Below are 16917 nucleotides of genomic sequence, written 5' to 3' on the forward strand. Positions count from 1 at the left end.
TGTATGTCTAGTACAACCACAGTCAATCTCTCTAACGGCATCTCCTATCTGCCAATCACAATATCTTTGTAAATTGCACTGAAAATAGTTCAATGAACAGCTTTATTTCAGATTTTCCACAAGGTTATAATGAGACAGAGAAATGTTTGGCTCCCTCAGGGAAAGCAAAAATACCATGTTTGGATGAGGGCCCTTCCTAGACTGTGAACTGGATGAGAAAAATGGGATTATCGTCACAGCCATCTCAGTAATTAAATTTGGCTTTTGTCCATCTCTCCATGAAATGCTCACATGTGATGTGCACGGTGCTGGCTTTGGGCTAAGCAGAAGCTTTTACCTTAATCTCCCAAATGCAGAAACCCAGCTTCAGTGTCAGGGAGCTTTCTCCCTCCTCTGGATTTTTAAAAGAAAGCCATTTGGAGAGGGAGGACAGCCTCAATACCATCCCAGAGGCTATGCACATCTAGTTGAATTCTCTTTCAACCCACACTTCCCAAGGCTTGATTAATTCCTCCTCTGAAGCATATCTAGAAACTTAATGTGTTCCTAATAATTCACTAAGTATTCACTGAACAACATCTCATCTGTGCTTAACACTGCAAGGCACTATGGAGAAAGAACAAAAAAAGTCAAACACCATTTACTTGTTCTGTTGTTATTTATTGAGCAGCCACTTTGTTCTAGGAGCTGTGCTTAAGTTCCTGTTATCTCAACACAAAAGCAGAACCTCGGGGTGCCAAGCTCAAGCAGTTTAGTGGGGGAGACAAATATACTATACAGAGAGATCCACGCTGTGACAGAGATCAGCAAGTAACCCAAATTGACAATGCCAAGAGACTTCGAGATGACAGCATCTAGGCTAAGTTTCAAAATATAAGTAGAAGTTAGCCAGGTGAAAAAGAGGACACAGAAAAGGAGACATGCTTGCCATGAAACAACTTAGTGGAGACATGCCATACCTGGCTAAAATAAGGCTACCCCAAATAAAGGCAGTCCCAAATTTTCCCAAATGACAACAGGTGAATGGAAGAGAAAAATGGAGGAAAGGAAAGCTTTGTGGTCCTCTTGAACACACAAATTTTTATGTTTATTTATACACATATATATATTTAAAATTAATACTAATGCATTAATTTAGTATTAATGCTTCTTCTACCTATACTGTAATTCAAACTCTTCACATGCATCTTTGACATTGTCTTTTTCAGCAATAAGCTGTTTTTTAAAAAAAATAAAGCTATGTTTTGAGTGAATTGTCTAGAACATGTCATGTACATTCCTTCTGAAGATTTTTGAGATATAATAGCACTTTTCTGAATCTATGCTCTCAGTGGAAATTTCATGCCCAGACACAAGAATCCAGTTCCATTAACAGTGGATTAGGTTTTTTCCTTTTATTCTATTAGTATTTATGTATGATCTCCATAATGCGACCACTTGCTGCGTGTGTTTTATAAGTGATATGAGTGATTTTAAAAAAAATTTTTAATGTGATTATTTTAATTTTTTTTTCTGCTTTATCTACCCAACTCCCCCCCAGCCCTGGCCCCCCATACATAGTTGTATATCCTAGTTGTAGATCCTTCCAGTTGTGTAATGTGGGACGCAGCTTCAACGTGGGCTGACGAGCGGTGCCATGTCTGCGCCCAGGATCCGAACCCTGGGCCGCTGCAGCGGAGCATGCAAACTTAACCACTCGGCCATGGAGCTGGCCCCATTTTAATTTTTAATTAAAAAAATTTTTAAATAGTTACTTTCAACACTTCAAACTAGTAAGTTATATTCCCAAGAACAATAACTAAAACTTTCTTATATTTTTGGTCTCTCCTTTTTGTTTAACCAATTATGTCAGTTGACCTCTACAAAAATTGCTGTTGACTGAATTAGCAGACGATGACACAAATTCATTCATCCTTTTTCACAAACTGATTATAATTTCACTGAGAGCCCAATAACAAGAAACATTTTATAAAAAGTCAAATACAAAGAGAATCTCTCTCTTCTGAAGGCTAAGATCTGGAGGGAAAAAAAAAATCTTACCTTATATTTAGTCATATGTGGCAGGTCACATAAAAGAGTTCCACATAATTAAAGGCCCAAAAAGAGCAACGGTAATACAGTAAATAGTAATATCCAATAGAGGATCTTAGCAGAATGTAAAGTTAGTATGGGCTGGAGTGATAAAAACTATTTCTTCAAGAAGTATTATTTAAATGCATCCTTGAAGGACATTATAGAATAGACAAAGAGAAAGAAGAATTCCAGGTAGAAAGTGGATGCAAACAAAGACTGGAAGCTGACATAAGTTGAAACAGGAATAGTAGACGGTTAAGGGGTTGCCCATTAAGACAGGTAGGACTGATATCGGAGAGAAGATTAGATAAGATAATGGAGCATCTGAAACACCAGGATGAAAAGTTTGGACTTTCTAAGTCTATGTAAGTCTCAGGAAATGAGACGATGTAAGAGCAAATAGGTACTTGAGTCATATCCTGAAGTTTCTAGGTGACCTCATCCCACCACAAGGGAAGGCGCCAGACTTTGAAAACTTTCATTCAAGAAGCAGAAGAGGGTACAATGCAGTAGTTCATTACAAATGCCTGGCTAGAGGGATCTAAGGGCAGCTGTTTTTATGACCAACACCAGCGTTAGGTAATGGTCAGGGGTGTTCCTTTCAGTATTCACATTCAGAGTTGTAGAGGTCTCTCTATAGAATATAGCTAGAATGGAAGTCCTAGGTCATAGAATATGGGCATTTTTCAATTATCCTAAACATGGATAAACTACTCTCCAAATAACAGTACCAATTTACACTTCCACCCACAGGGGCTGAAGAGGTTTTCCATCACTCTAAATTCTCGTCTACACTTGGTATTTTCAGACTTTCTATTTTCTGCCAATCTGATGGGTATAAAATGGTATCTTATTGTTTTGATTTTTATACCTTAGATTACTAGGCAGAAAGACTCGTGTGTATGAGGCATTTGGGTTTCTTTTTTTGTGAACTGCTTATTCCTGGGCTTTCCTTTATTTTGCTACTAGGATGTTTACCTTTTTCTTGTTTATTTGTAGGGATTCTTTAAACGATAACATTCTTACTTATGTTAGCACATATAATTCTCACAACGACCCTAAAAAGTATATACTATTCTTATCCTGAATTTACAAACGAGGAAATTGTGCCACAGAGAAGTTAAGTAACTTGTCCCAAGGTATAGTGCTAGTGAGTAGCAGAGCTGGAATTCAAACTCAGACAATCAGGCTCTACTCTCTTAACCACTTCACCTATACAACACTTCATATATTCTAGATATTGATCCTCTTTCAGTATATGTGTTATATAACTTTCACCATTATTTTTCTTAACTTTCCATTTGAAATGGGAAATTTCAAATAAATACAAAAAGAGACAGAATGGTATAATGAACTCCTACATACCCATCACTCAGTTTCAACTGTTATCAGTTCACAGCTAATTCTTGTTTCATCTGCACTCCACCCACTTCGCCCCTCCTCTATTGTCATGAAGCAAATCCCACACATATCATTTCCTCCATAAACCCTTCAGTAAGTATCTCTAAAAGATAACATTTTTAAACATAACCACACCATCATTGTTGCACCTAAAAAATAATGATTCCTTAGTAATATTTTTAATTAAGATTTTTTTTTAAAGATTGGCACCTGAGCTAACAACTGTTACCAATCTTCCTCTTTTTTTTTCCTGCTTTTTCTCCTCAAATCCCCCCAATACATAGTTGGATATTTTAGTTGTGGGTCATTCTAGCTGTGGCATGTGGAACGCTGCCTCAACGTGGCCTGACGAGCGGTGCCATGTCTGCACCCAGGATCCAAACCAGCGAAACCCTTGGCCACCAGAGCGCACGAACTTAACCACTCGACCATGGTGCCGGCCCCTAAGCAAGATTTTTTGCAAAAGAAAAAAACCTTTTCTTAAACAAAGCTCTAACTGTAAAACTTTAACTGCTACATCCCTCCAATAGAATCATCTGGTTAATTTTGCTTTCTTCTTGCAATACAAAGCCAATATTAGTAAAACAACTCCCTATAATTAAGGAGGAGAAATGGGAAAGGGATACTTGTAAACTGAAAAGCCTGAGTCCAGAAAAAAATATACCAACTAATCTCTATCTCATCATTTCTACCCCCAATGTTATCTGACTATTCACCCGAAATTGTAGGGACTCTGAGGGCTTGTGGCAAGGACACTGGTATAGAGCCAAATTCTTCACTCAACAGATCCACTAACAGCGTGGGCAGGAGACTGGCAGTGGGAGCCAAGATAGGGAGGAGGAAGGGATTTTCAGCAATTTTCCTTGTTCCAATAAGCCAGGTATCGTGGATATTGATAGCAGCTGGGAGTAAGGAGTCCTCCTGAGAGAAGGAATGGGCTAGAGAAGGCCTTTGTCTGACATCAAAGTACAATTGCTGTTAACCCACTCCCATCCAGCTCCTAGTGCTTGTCTACTTACCATTCTGAAAACCATTTTTGTCAGCTGGCTCCTGTCATCCTGCTTCTGTGTTAACTATTTCCCACAAGGGAAGTATCAACAACACCAGGTGAATAGGAAAGCGGGCCACTTATCTTCTATTATCTAAATCCCACACTCAGCAAGAATCATAATTAGTTCTCATTTCTCTCTATCTTGAAAACCCACTGCGAGGCTTGTGTCCAGCCACAGCCTGGTCCCACTCCCATCAACATGCTCTGGACTGATCAACAAGAGAGACAATGCAGCCTGAGTTATGCCAAGGACAGACACCACTCTGGAATTCTGATTACGTTCTGAGGAGGTTTACTACTCTGACATGTTAAAAATAAAACAAAAGAAGCAGCAAAAAACAGATTAAAAAACCCCACACTGTTGAACTGCCAGCTCTTGCCTCTTAGGAAGGAGCTGGTGTGTGACTAGCAGTAGCTGCTCTCCTGACCCTGTGTCCTCCCTATGCTCTCATGCTCAGCAGAGGAAACTCACGCTCCAGTCATAGGCTCCTGCCTTCAGTCTCAACCCACATTTTACAGGCTTGCTGTGTCAGAACACACTGCCTCTGTCTCTGGCTGCTGCTGTCCTCAGGCTTTGTGAACAGCCTGCAAGTGAGGGAGCAGCTCCCTGAAGATAGTTCCTTCAGAGACCAGTGAGGGTTTCAGGCCCCTTGGCCTTGAGGACTTTCATTCTGAAGGGATTCCACACTTATCTTGAGAAGTTACTTCTTATCTGTCATAGAGGATGGTCAGTCTGTGATCCCTATATCACATGATGGACACAGGGCCTCAGAGACATGTCAGCCATCTGACCTGACACTCAGTCACTTTGTTTTCCAGCCTGGGCTGGAAAGTGAGTAGTCTGGCTGTGTCTGCCCTGAAAGGGTAGAAGGGATGGGATGTAGAGCTTGGCTGTCCAGAAAACGTCACATACCAACTTGATTCACATCCTGAACAGCCAAAGAATCACACCACTGTCGATACTATCAACTTAAAGATCATGGTCCAAAGGCTTCTCCCACCAATCTTTTCTTTAAGACTCCTCACAGAGTTATTCGGAACCTTCCTTTCCCAGTGTGGGGATCCCATACTAACAGTGCCATGGTCACCTACGGTCCACTATCTAGGACTGATTTCCACTAGGAGTCCCTTCAAATTTTACACTCCGAACTTTCTGAAAATCTCACTCAATTATGAGCATGTATCCTAAAATATCACGATGCCTCCACAATTGCAACTTTAATGCCAGTGGTATCAAAAGAGCAATCAGTTCAGCAGTTGGTTTTATCCCCAATTACTCCATGCCAATTCCATATAAAGATAAAGGCTGACTTTGACATTCCTTCTTATCTGATGAAACTCATAAACAGCGCCCCCCCCACCCCCACACCAGCAGCCTCACTGCCTGCCTTCCTACTTTAACACACATACAAACACATCCATTTTTATATGGAAAAGCCCAAGGAGGGCTCTTACCCAGACATATAATAAATATTTTTCAACGACCACTTTTTTCTCCAACTATTGAGAGTCTCCAAAGTCAATAAAAACAAAGGTCACTGAGATGAGCCTGTCCATGGGGGAAACTTGTCCCCAAAGAGGACATTTTAAGCACAGATCAGTTTAAAATTTATGTCTCTCCTCAGCCTCACACTGTTGATGACAAGCAGGGCACCAGTAGGGAGGCCACATCCCTGCTCTGTAGACTTCAGGGCAGCTGCCCACAGCCTCAGCAAGGAAATGCCCTCCTTCTTCTTCCATCTCTTTCTGCTCTGGGATCCTAAAGTGTTTTATTTCTTCCACTGCAGAGGCTGACACGCGAACAAAAGTTCTTCAGTCATTGGTGAATTACAACTTCAGTCACCTACACAATCATACACCTACATGCCAGACCTTGTGCCACCCTGAGTCTGGTTAAATCGTCCTTTCCTCTCACTGCCCAGATCTCTTGAATTCTCACTTGCTCCTTGACCCTAAAAACATTCACAGCACCTACCACCACCACCACCACTGCCGCCGCCGCCGCCACCACCTATGCCTCAGTATATACCTTATAAACAAAACCTGTTAGAGCCATAAACAAGTCCAATCAGGAAAGGAACTTTTTTAAGCCTTGAACTTTTAAACTGCCCTAACCCCCCAATCAACTATTCTCCAGAAAAGTCTATGCTCCTCTCCTCTAACACTGGAATTAGGAACCAAAAGAGGACTAGCCCTTGCCACCTATACAAATACTGAATGAGTATTGTCATTAGCAGTGTCCCACAGGAGTGGGATTGCATCAGCTCTAGCAGGAGTAGGATCATCATTCTCTAGGGGAGAAGAGCAATCATACTGAAGATAGCTGCCCCACTCCTCAACCCCTTCCATATTCCTCACCCCTCTCACATTCATTTTAGAGATTTGCTAGCTTCCCATCATCCTTTGTACTACACCACAACTTCTTGTAGCAGGGAAGCTGATAAACAGACCTGCTTGAGAGTAAGTACTACCTAGCATCACCCTTTGAGAGATGACCCCACCAGACAGCTTGAGCAATTATGCTGCATGGTTACCCAGAATCACAGATTCCCCCGAGGCAACAAGACTTGGTTTCAAGCATCAAGGGGCAGACCTGAAATAGATTCTGCTTGCCAAGCCCAGCAGTCACTAACTCTCAGTAAGCGACACAGGGGTGAGTTTGAGAAGCTCCATGATCCTCACTACTCACCACACTCCACTCTAATAAGTGGGAGGGCCAGAGATCCAAACAGCTGCTCTATTACCTCTTGGACATGCCCACCTACCTCCTCCAGACCCCAAGATGGGGTGTGGCTTGCCTCCAAAGAAAAGGTGCCATCCTCTTCGGAGAAGGATGTGGAGCTCTTTTCAGGTTCTATATCTTTAGGCTGGATCCCATGTAAGTGTGGCCCATCGCTGCCATAGCCAGAGGAGGAGGGTAAAATGCTCACGGTCATGCCACTGATGGATAAATCACTCTGAGAAGTAGGCAGTCTGGGGCCCTGGGGGGGAACTCGACCCACATGGGCAGGCTGTGTGTGCCTGTGGCCTCTTGACTGGTCCAGTAGTGAGGAAGGAACAGAACCTTCTGCAATCCAGGAACCTGTCTGAGGGGCACTTAAAATACCCTTGGTTCCTCCCCTCACACTCCAGCTGTCTGAAAGTTGGTCTTGATTTCCAGCGTCAGTGGGGTAGTCTGTCCTGGGGAAAGTGCTGCTCTGAAATCCAAGCTGAGTATCTCCTTTCTCCACTGCAGTCTCTCCCTGCAAAGGCAGCAGCACAGCCCTGCTGCTGCAGGATGCTGTCCTCGGAAATTCCACCAGTTGGCTCACTGACTTCTCACAGTTCCTTTCGGCTGGGTTATCAAGCAGGTGAGCAATGACAGTCATCCCCTCCTCCAGGGAATCCCAGACCCCTCTGGCAACTGATGACTCATTCTCCAACAAAAGGTGGGCAGTCTGGATCTCCCCTTGGAATCTCTCCTTCACCTGCAGGATCATCCCCTGATCTCCCACCCCTGAGCTGGGGGCTGCCTCGCCAGGCAGTAAAATGTCTGGGGGCAGATGCTCTACCCCTCCCACTCCTTCCTCTTTTCCAAGACTCACTGTTAACTTCCTTAGGGTTTTGGTCTCTTCAATGACTCCAGTTCCTTCCAAGGGTTCTTCCTCATGAGATAGCTCAGGAGTAGGGGTTTTCTTCCCCCTCCACTTCCTTTTGAACCGAACCCTTTTCTTAGGAGATATGGGAGCCTTCCCAGGAATAGCTATTGAATCTTTTGGCTCCTTAACACAGCCCAGTGAATTTCCCATCGCCTTCCTCTCCTAAAAGAAAAACGCAGCTAAGCCGGTCCTGGGATCCCAGAGAAATCCCAACCTTGGCTTCATCGGATTAGATGCACATTTAAAAACAAGCAGTATGCCAGCAATCCCTCCAATTCTTTCTCCCTCCCTCCCCGCCTCTGTCTCTTCCAGCCGCTGCCGATTCAGACAGCCATCTTACAGGCTCAGAGCTGCAACAAGACAAATTCAAAGCATCTCACTGCAGTTCAGAAATCACTTGACCTAAAAGCAGACAGAAACCGGATTGGCTGCAGCTTCCTCTCTCCAAATATGAGGTAATTGGAGCACTGCCCTCAGAAACACAAACAGAAAGCAAAAAGGAGCTAGAAACCAGGGGAGAGGAGAAATTAGGGAGGGTGAGGAGGGAATGTAAGAGTAAAGGGAAAAGGGAGGGGAAAGGAGGAAGAAGGGAGGCCAGAGGAGAAGGTAACGTGAAGGAAGGAGGAGGAGAGACAGAGAGGGGAAAGCAAACTAGTGCTCTGGTACTAATCAGGAAGGGAAGGGCCGGGAAGAACCAGGGCTGGGGATCCTGCAATTATGGCCCCAGACTCTGAAAGGAAACAGATTTCAATTGTTGCAGCAAGATATCCAAAAGAAAATATCAAGCAAGATGGACATATTCTCAGTTTTTTCAGGTGAGAAAAAATATTATTTTAATCAAATTATAACCCGAAGAGAAAACAGAGCCTAATCCTCATAGTTAAGAAAAGAAACACAGGCTTTAAAGATCTAGCCTCTTGTAGCATTTGCTTGCCTCCTTTTCCAAGAAAAACGAAAAGAGAGAGAGAAAGAAAGATCTGTTCATTGTGCTGGCCAATGACACATAGAAGAAAAACCCAGAAATCAGTTTTGAGTATAGTATATGGACACTGGGTAAAAAGGATACTGCTTCCAAACACAACAGAGCAGCAGCAGCTCTGCTGAACAACAGTGGACACAAATGCCCAACAGTAATTACTGCTGCTGCTGCTGCTCATAGCTAACATTTTTTTAGTGTTTGTTATGTGCCAAATGTTGTGCTAAGCTACGGATTATCTCATTTAATTCTCATAGTAATCATATGAGGTCAAAACTATTATTTTATATTTTACAAGTAAAGAAAGTGAAGTTTAAGAAAGTTGATTAATTTGCTCAAAGCTATACAGCTAGTAAGTGGCAAAGCCAGAAAACGAACTCCTGTTTGACTTTTAATTTCAAGCCCATGTTACACTACGTTCTCACTGTGGCAGGGATGGAAGTCTGTATTCAAGTGAAACAGGAGGATGCCCCACTCTTCTGAACTGGCAACTAGATTCAAACAAAGAGATAACACCTGCTATTTGGGAGTAAGAGAGGAAGTTGCTAAAATGAGGCCCAGATGGTTTCTACTTACATTGCAGTAGGGCAGGAAGTCTGAAGTACAAGTCTAAAAAGTTGGATTCAAAAATCACCCTGGTATGTCAATGGGATTGACCCACCCTGATTTTTCAATATAGTGTCTGACAAATGAGATAACACCACAACCCAAAGAGCTCTGAACTGAGTGGAAGGAAAGAGGTTACGTGTGTTTCGTCCCTATTGCAGCTGTTTATTCTACACCAAAAGAATGCAGACCACACGGCAGAGAGAAACAGCCTGCCTGACTCTACGTCAGCCCTAAAGACTTGTATCAGCACAGCCCTACCCACCTTTCCTGGAAAGCTAAAAAATGCCCCTCACAAAAGAAAAGCAATAAGAAGTCCTAAAGCAACAGCTCCCACACAATCGCTTCTGAGACCTACTGATGCCCCACCTCCCCTCAGCCTTTCCCTAAGGCTGACTGCAAGGCTGCAGCCCCATCTTATGGCCATCACAAACTACAGCAAGAAACAAGACAAGGAGATTAGCGTGGGAGAGAAACTCAATCAGACTACAGGAAACCATTTAATCAGCAAAAAATCTGACATTACAGTATAATTCTCTAGGCAGACACCAGGCCTTCTCTCCTCCAATGAAGAGAAGGGGCACTATGGAACTTTTCAGACACACAGCCCAAGGCCCATGCTTGCATTTTATCCATGAAATACAGGCAAACCAAATTCCTGGAACTGATCAACTCAGGAGCAAGAGAGACAGCTGCTTAATATGACTGCTGCTGCTGTAGCATTTCTCTGACAGAGAAGCCCGACAGAATTTAATATTTATTTCTAGGAGCCTTTTGTTTTTTTGGTTTTTTTTAAAGATTTTATTTTTTCCTTTTTCTCCCCAAAGCCCCCTGGTACATAGTTGTATATTCTTCATTGTGGGTCCTTCTAGTTGTGGCATGTGGGATGCTGCCTCAGCGTGGTCTGATGAGCAGTGCCATGTCCGCGCCCAGGATTCGAACCAACGAAACACTGGGCCGCCTGCAGCGGAGCGCGCGAACTTAACCACTCGGCCACGGGGCCAGCCCCGAGCCTTTTGTTTTTTAAACTTCTGCATATGTCGAACAAATGAGGCCTTCATTTCCTTCTCCATTCCAGAGGAACACTGGTCTAGGAAAGGAGCAGAGGGATTTCAGCAAGGTAGACCTAAGCTCAAATTCCCAGCTCTGTTAACTTGGTAACTAAGTAACTTGCTAGGTCTTTCAGTTTCCTTACCTGTAAATGTGGATCCTACCATCTACTTAATGGGGTTGTAGAGAGGGTTAAAGAGATAACGTCTATAAAGTGCTGGCCTCAGTGCCTGGTCTACAGTAAATCCCTTTTCTTCCATTACTGGAGCTAAAATGTATGAGACACTTCACCTCCACCACCACCACCACCACCACCACCACCACCACCACCACCACCACTACCAGGGTCTTAATATACTCTTTTTCCTGACTAGGCTCTAGGTAGATATGTTCCAAGGTCCAACCTTGGGTGCTTGTTTTTCTTCATAGAGGCTCTGCTTCCACTATTTTACTAAGCCAGTTAACGCTGATCACCAGGACTTTCCCTTGGACCATTTTCTCATCTAGCCCGAGCTCTTAACATGGCCCGCTGCTTCTGGGAAAGCAGACTTCTAGGGCCCATGTATTCTTCATGTCTTCTCCTTCCGCTCTTTCCAGCTAACTGTTTACTGCCATATGTCTCCCATAGAGACAGCCAGAGTGAAAGACTCCAGAGTGACAGAGCTCATTCATTCATTCCACAAACACAAATGGTGCCTCATCTAAATGCCAAGCACTAAGTGCCATAAAGTGCACAAAAGTGTAAACCTCAAGTCTACCCAGCTAAGATCACCCTCTGCCTGAACTCCGATTTTTTTTTATTTCAGAGTGCTAGAAATACATTAATATTTACGAAATACTTGAGAGTTGGAAAGCTAATTTTGTCAGATTCTGACTCTCAAGAACTTATTTTTTAGAAAAACTATAAATCCTAACATGTACCTCAAAACAGGTTTGGATAAAACTAAGGGACAAGAAATCCTATTATTAGTATCTGAATGTGTAACCCAAAAAGTCAGTTGGTCTCTGTGTTTCAGTTTGTTCATCTGAATAATGGGCACAGGAAAACAGACATCACAGTCTATTTATCCAGTCTACCTACCCTACAGCTTTGAGAAGATCAAATTCACAAAATATCCATTCACTTAAATAGTTATTGAGTGCCTGTTCTAAGCCAGGCAAAGAAGAGAACAAAAGAGACAAAATCCCAGACAAAATCCCTGCCATTGTTAAGCTTGCATCCTAGTATAGTGATCCAAACAACAAATAAACATGTCAAACTGTAGTAGGTGTTATCCAACACAACACTGAAGTCATACATTGCTTCTGAAAGCAATCTGGCAAAATAAAGGAAAGTGTACACCCCAGCAATTCCAGTCCAGGTATCTATGCAAAAAACTCTCTTTCCTATCTGCATAAGGACACATGTACACAGATGGTCACTGCAGAAACAAATGCCTTTTTCATACAGTTAAATAATAGGCTGCAAATAATAGCTGTGTTGCACAGCTGCAGGGGGCTCCACTCATATTATAGTCTACGTAAGTTAGTCAGGATGAACAAATCAGGTCCTCTTTTATCAACACAGATAAACCTCAAAAACAAGGTTAGTAAAAAAGCAAAGCAGGATATATAGAAGATACCATTTGTGTCAAATAGAAACATATACACACAACAGCCCATCTTGTTTAGGAATACCTCCTGTTGTAAAGGTACAGAAGCATATGTATACTGGAATGATACACATCAGCTTCCAGACAGTATTTATCTATGGGGCAAAGGGAGCAAGAATGTTGACTGTATCTGAAATGTTTTATTTCTTTAAAGAGAAAGAGAAAATCTGAAGCAAATATAACAAAATATTAGCATCTGTTTAATTTGCAAGGTGACTACACAATAAGAGCTGTTATATACTTTTCTGAGTACTTGAAATTCTCTAAAATTTGAAATAATTAAAAACTTAAAATAAAAAGAACCCCTAGATTTAGCTCCCATTTAGCACATATCTTTTTACTACATGTTAAAACACTTTGGAAACCATAAACTTCTTTATAAAGTTATCAATACTACCAGTCTCATCAGTAGTAGCAAATTTTATTCTGGAAGCAGCCTCTTGTTCAACTGAATACTCCCTTGAGATGACAACCACCACCTATATCTATATCTACATCATTATTCTACTTCATTAGCACCAATAACAGAAATTGACTATAATAACTATTTTACTGATCCCCTAACATTTGATAGTTCTACTCTTAATTTCTAATTCACTTTATGTAGCATGTGCTCTTGGTGAGAAGAGCAAAACAGAAGCTCCATAAGAAAAGACTAGAAAACCACAACGATAAATAACTAGCAGGAGGTGTGTCATATCCTGTCTGAAGCAAGACAAGGAGGATGGAGCCTTTCTATAATCCTTTATCGGCCAACTGAAAGCTTTACAGGCAGGGAACCTTTCCCCACACTCCCAAACACTTAGCTAATATAGGCAAACACCAAGCCTTCAAGAACAGTAAGAAAGGAATTAGTAGTTAGTTGCATCTGGGAAAATAATCTGGCAGCAGAGCTTCCCTCTAAGAAAAGACAAAATAGGCATTCAGCTATGCTGAAATAGCAAACAAAAAAGGAGGTAGCCAATATCCACGCAGAAAACAAACTAAGCCAAAGCAGTATTTTATCTTCCAGTAAAATTGGTAACAGGGCAGAAAACAGTGGGCTAGGTCAAAAACCCTGGAAGTTATAAGATCCATTAATAATTACAACACATTGCTACTAATAATTGCTGCCAATTATTGAGTACATACTGTGTTCCATCCCCCTGTCCCATACCTCCCTGATTCTTTTTTTTTTTTTTTTTTTTTGAGGAAGATTAGCCCTCAGCTAACTACTGCCAGTCCTCCTCTTTTTGCTGAGGAAGCCTGGCTCTGAGCTAACATCCGTACCCATCTTCCTCTAGTTTATACGTGGGACGCCTACCACAGCATGGCTGCCAAGCAGTGCCATGTCCGCACCCGGGATCTGAACCAGCAAACCCCGGGCCGCCGAGAAGCAGAACGTGCGAACTTAACCGCTGCACCACCGGGCCGGCCCCCCCTGATTCTTTAAACCTCTATCAAGTTAGTTTTTGGTATGTCTCTTCCCATTCCTCTGAATGATACAGTCGAACTGGATTGAGTCTGTGCCTCGTTCAATTTTCTCTCTCTCACAGACTACCTAAGACCTTGCTCATAGCTAGTCCTCAGTAAATGTTCGTGAAATTCACTTAAAGAATACATTTTCCTGCAAATTGAAACCACCAGGAGCTATTATTATACATTATACATTATACTATACAACCCAGTAATCCCACTCCTAGGTATATATCCAAGAGAAATGAAAACGTACATCCACACAAAGACTGGTACTCAAATATTCATGGCAACATTATTTATAATAGCCAAAAAATGAAAACATTCCAAATGTCCATCAATTGCTGAAGAGATAAATAAAATAAATGGTATATTCACACAGAATACTACTCAGCAACAAACAGGAGTGAAGTACTATGGATACATGCTACAACATGGATGAACCTCAAAAACATGCTATGTGAAAGAAGCCAGACACAAAAGACCACATATTAAATGATTCCATTTATGTGAAATGTCCAGAATAGGCAAGTCTACATAGACAGAATATAGATTAGTGGCTGCCCAAGGCTGGGCATGTGGAATGGAGAATAACTGTAAATGGGCAAGAGGGATCTTACTGAGATGATGAAAATGTTCAAAAACTGGATTATGGTGATGGTTGCACAACTCATAAAAATCACTGAATTATACTTAATGAAAATGGGTCAATTTTATGGTATATAAATTATGCCTCAACAAAGTTTTAAGTATTTTCCTAAAATAAACAAGCAACAGAATGATAAACCAAAAAGGTGTTTTTAAAAAGTTGGCTAACTATAGGGAAAAAGAAGAAATAGGATGAAGGGCTCAGAGTTAGAAGCTAGATTTTTCTGAATACACCTTGTACTCACTTTTTAAAATTTCCTTTTGGAACAATGTAAATGGTCTATATAATGTAAAATTTTATCCTGTGTCTCCCACAGATGCTACCTAAGACTTTGCTCAGAGCTGAATTTTATTTCCTCTAGAAAGAGCTAACAGGCAATATAGAATGGAGAGATCAGGCTGCTAATACCTGAACCCACTAATCAATCTTAACATGATGAAGAGAGAGACAATAGACATTATGTGCCTCCTGATGTGTAGCAATAAAAGTATACAACTCAACACCACCACCCTTGCCCCCTCCAAAATAAACGAACCTGAATGTCATTGAGCCTTGGGTCTAGATCTAAACCACCAGTTTATACACAATACAACAGGGGGACGGAGGACATTGTTAGAAGACATCCCAGAGACGCCATCAGCACCTTTATAAACCTTATAGGACAAAAGACATCATTTCTTCAACAAATTGGAAGGGGGAGGGATTTAACGCAATATGTGGCACTTGTTTGGAATCTGACTCAAACAAATCATTTTTTTAAATGAGATAACTGGAAAAATCTGAACACTGTTCAGATATCTGATGATTTTAAGAAATTATTTTTACAGTGTTATAATATTGTGGTTTGCTTAAAGAAGAGTCTTTATCTTTCAGAGATAAACATTGAAATTTTTTTTTTGTTTTGAGGAAGATTAGCCCTGAGCTAACATCTGTACCAATCTTCCTCTATTTTACATGTGGGCCCTCCTCCTGGTTATGTCTTCACATGACCTTTCCTGGGTGCCTACATGAAGAGAAAGAGATCTCAAGTCTTTTCACCTTTTCATAAGGGCATTAATCCCTTATAATTATGGAGGCTCCACTCACATGACCTCATCTAAACTTAATTACCTCCCACAGGCCCCACCTCCAAATACCATCACATGAGTGGTGTAGGTCAGAGCCTGGGATCCAAACCCCCGAACCCTGGCAGCTGAAGCAGAGCACACCAAACTTAACCACCAGGCCCCGGGTGGTCCCCAACACTGAAATATTTATAGATGAAATTATATGAAGTCTGGGATTTCTTTCAAAATAACCTACTGGGGCTTGAGAAGTGGATCAGGATACAGACAAAATAATACTGGCCATGATTTAATAATTGTTGAGCTAGGTGATGGGTACATGGTAGTTCTTCATACTGTTTTCTCTACTTTTATAAATATTTGAAATTTTTTGTAACAAATTTTTAAAGAGAGAGAGAAAACATTTTCCTGATGGAGCTATTCAAGAAAGGAACAGCTCCCTTATATCCATCTCCTCCCTTATCTCCTCCTTTAATTAAAGTTTTAATTAACCAATTCAGTTTTCATTCCTTGGTCCCCGAGTTTCCTTTTTAAAGAGACTTAGTTGCAGTCAGGGTAAATAGAAACACAGTGGACAGACTTCTCTCACCTCACACCTACAAGACCAAGGTTGGGCACTCACAGTGAGGGCAGGATTTTGGCGAAAATACAAACAAAAAGGTTTCTCAAAAAAAACTCCTCTGTTCATAAGGGCTCCAAGGGGGTAACTCCAGTCCTCCATGAAAGCGCAACAAAGTTCTTGTTCCCACCCTGCCAAGGTACACTTGCCAAGTTAGTGTTCCTGGTTATCCCTGTATCCAAAGCATGCCTGAGTACACCCTGTGCTTCCACAAAAATACACGTTACCTCCACACTCTCCTAACCCTACCCATGCTGCCGATTGCCGGCATTAGCTCCAAACCAGAGTCCCAACATACAAGCCCTAAACTCAGAATTTTCTCAGGTTCTTAGGAATTCTGGGACACCTGCTCTTCTGCCTTCAACCAGCAGATGGTGCTAACCCCTCAATTAGGACATCACAGCGGCCTCAGCCCCTAGAGTCAGGGCTTTGAGAAATGATATTAGCCTTCTTTTCCTACCTGCCCAAGTGCTCCCTCTAATCTGTCAGCTTCATGTACAGCAATGGGGTGTGGGAGAGCTGAGAATCAGTTTTGTGTAGTTGGAGTGAAGTGATTCAAGGTAGTCTTTTTATAAAATAGGGCTGTACTTTTCCAATAACAATCCAGACTTGAGTAAGATTTGACTTCCTAGGAAGCAGGGAGCAACAGGAAGGCTGTGTGACCACATGAACACTACCAAGAT

At 41.8% G+C, this 16917-nt stretch overlaps 1 protein-coding gene across 47 annotated transcripts in view; it reads right to left on the reverse strand.

The window, feature by feature from the left end:
* The window catches only part of MACF1 (microtubule actin crosslinking factor 1), a 323887-nt gene that overhangs the window by 164315 nt on the left and 142655 nt on the right, over positions 1 to 16917 (reverse strand). For 26 of the 47 annotated variants that reach the window (XR_011436445.1, XR_011436446.1, XR_011436443.1 and 23 more), the window contains exon 1: positions 7291 to 8558. The exons of the other annotated variants lie outside the window; for them this stretch is intronic. Coding sequence is in view for 22 of the 26 variants with exons in the window: in XM_070260378.1 (XP_070116479.1) it covers positions 7291 to 8313 (1023 nt within the window). In the remaining 4 variants the exon portion in view is untranslated. Of the gene's footprint in view, positions 1 to 7290; positions 8559 to 16917 lie in introns of those variants that run through there. 47 annotated transcript variants of the gene reach the window in all.

Source organism: Equus caballus, chromosome 2, assembly GCF_041296265.1.
Source record: "Equus caballus isolate H_3958 breed thoroughbred chromosome 2, TB-T2T, whole genome shotgun sequence".
NCBI classification, from domain to species: Eukaryota; Metazoa; Chordata; class Mammalia; order Perissodactyla; family Equidae; genus Equus; species Equus caballus.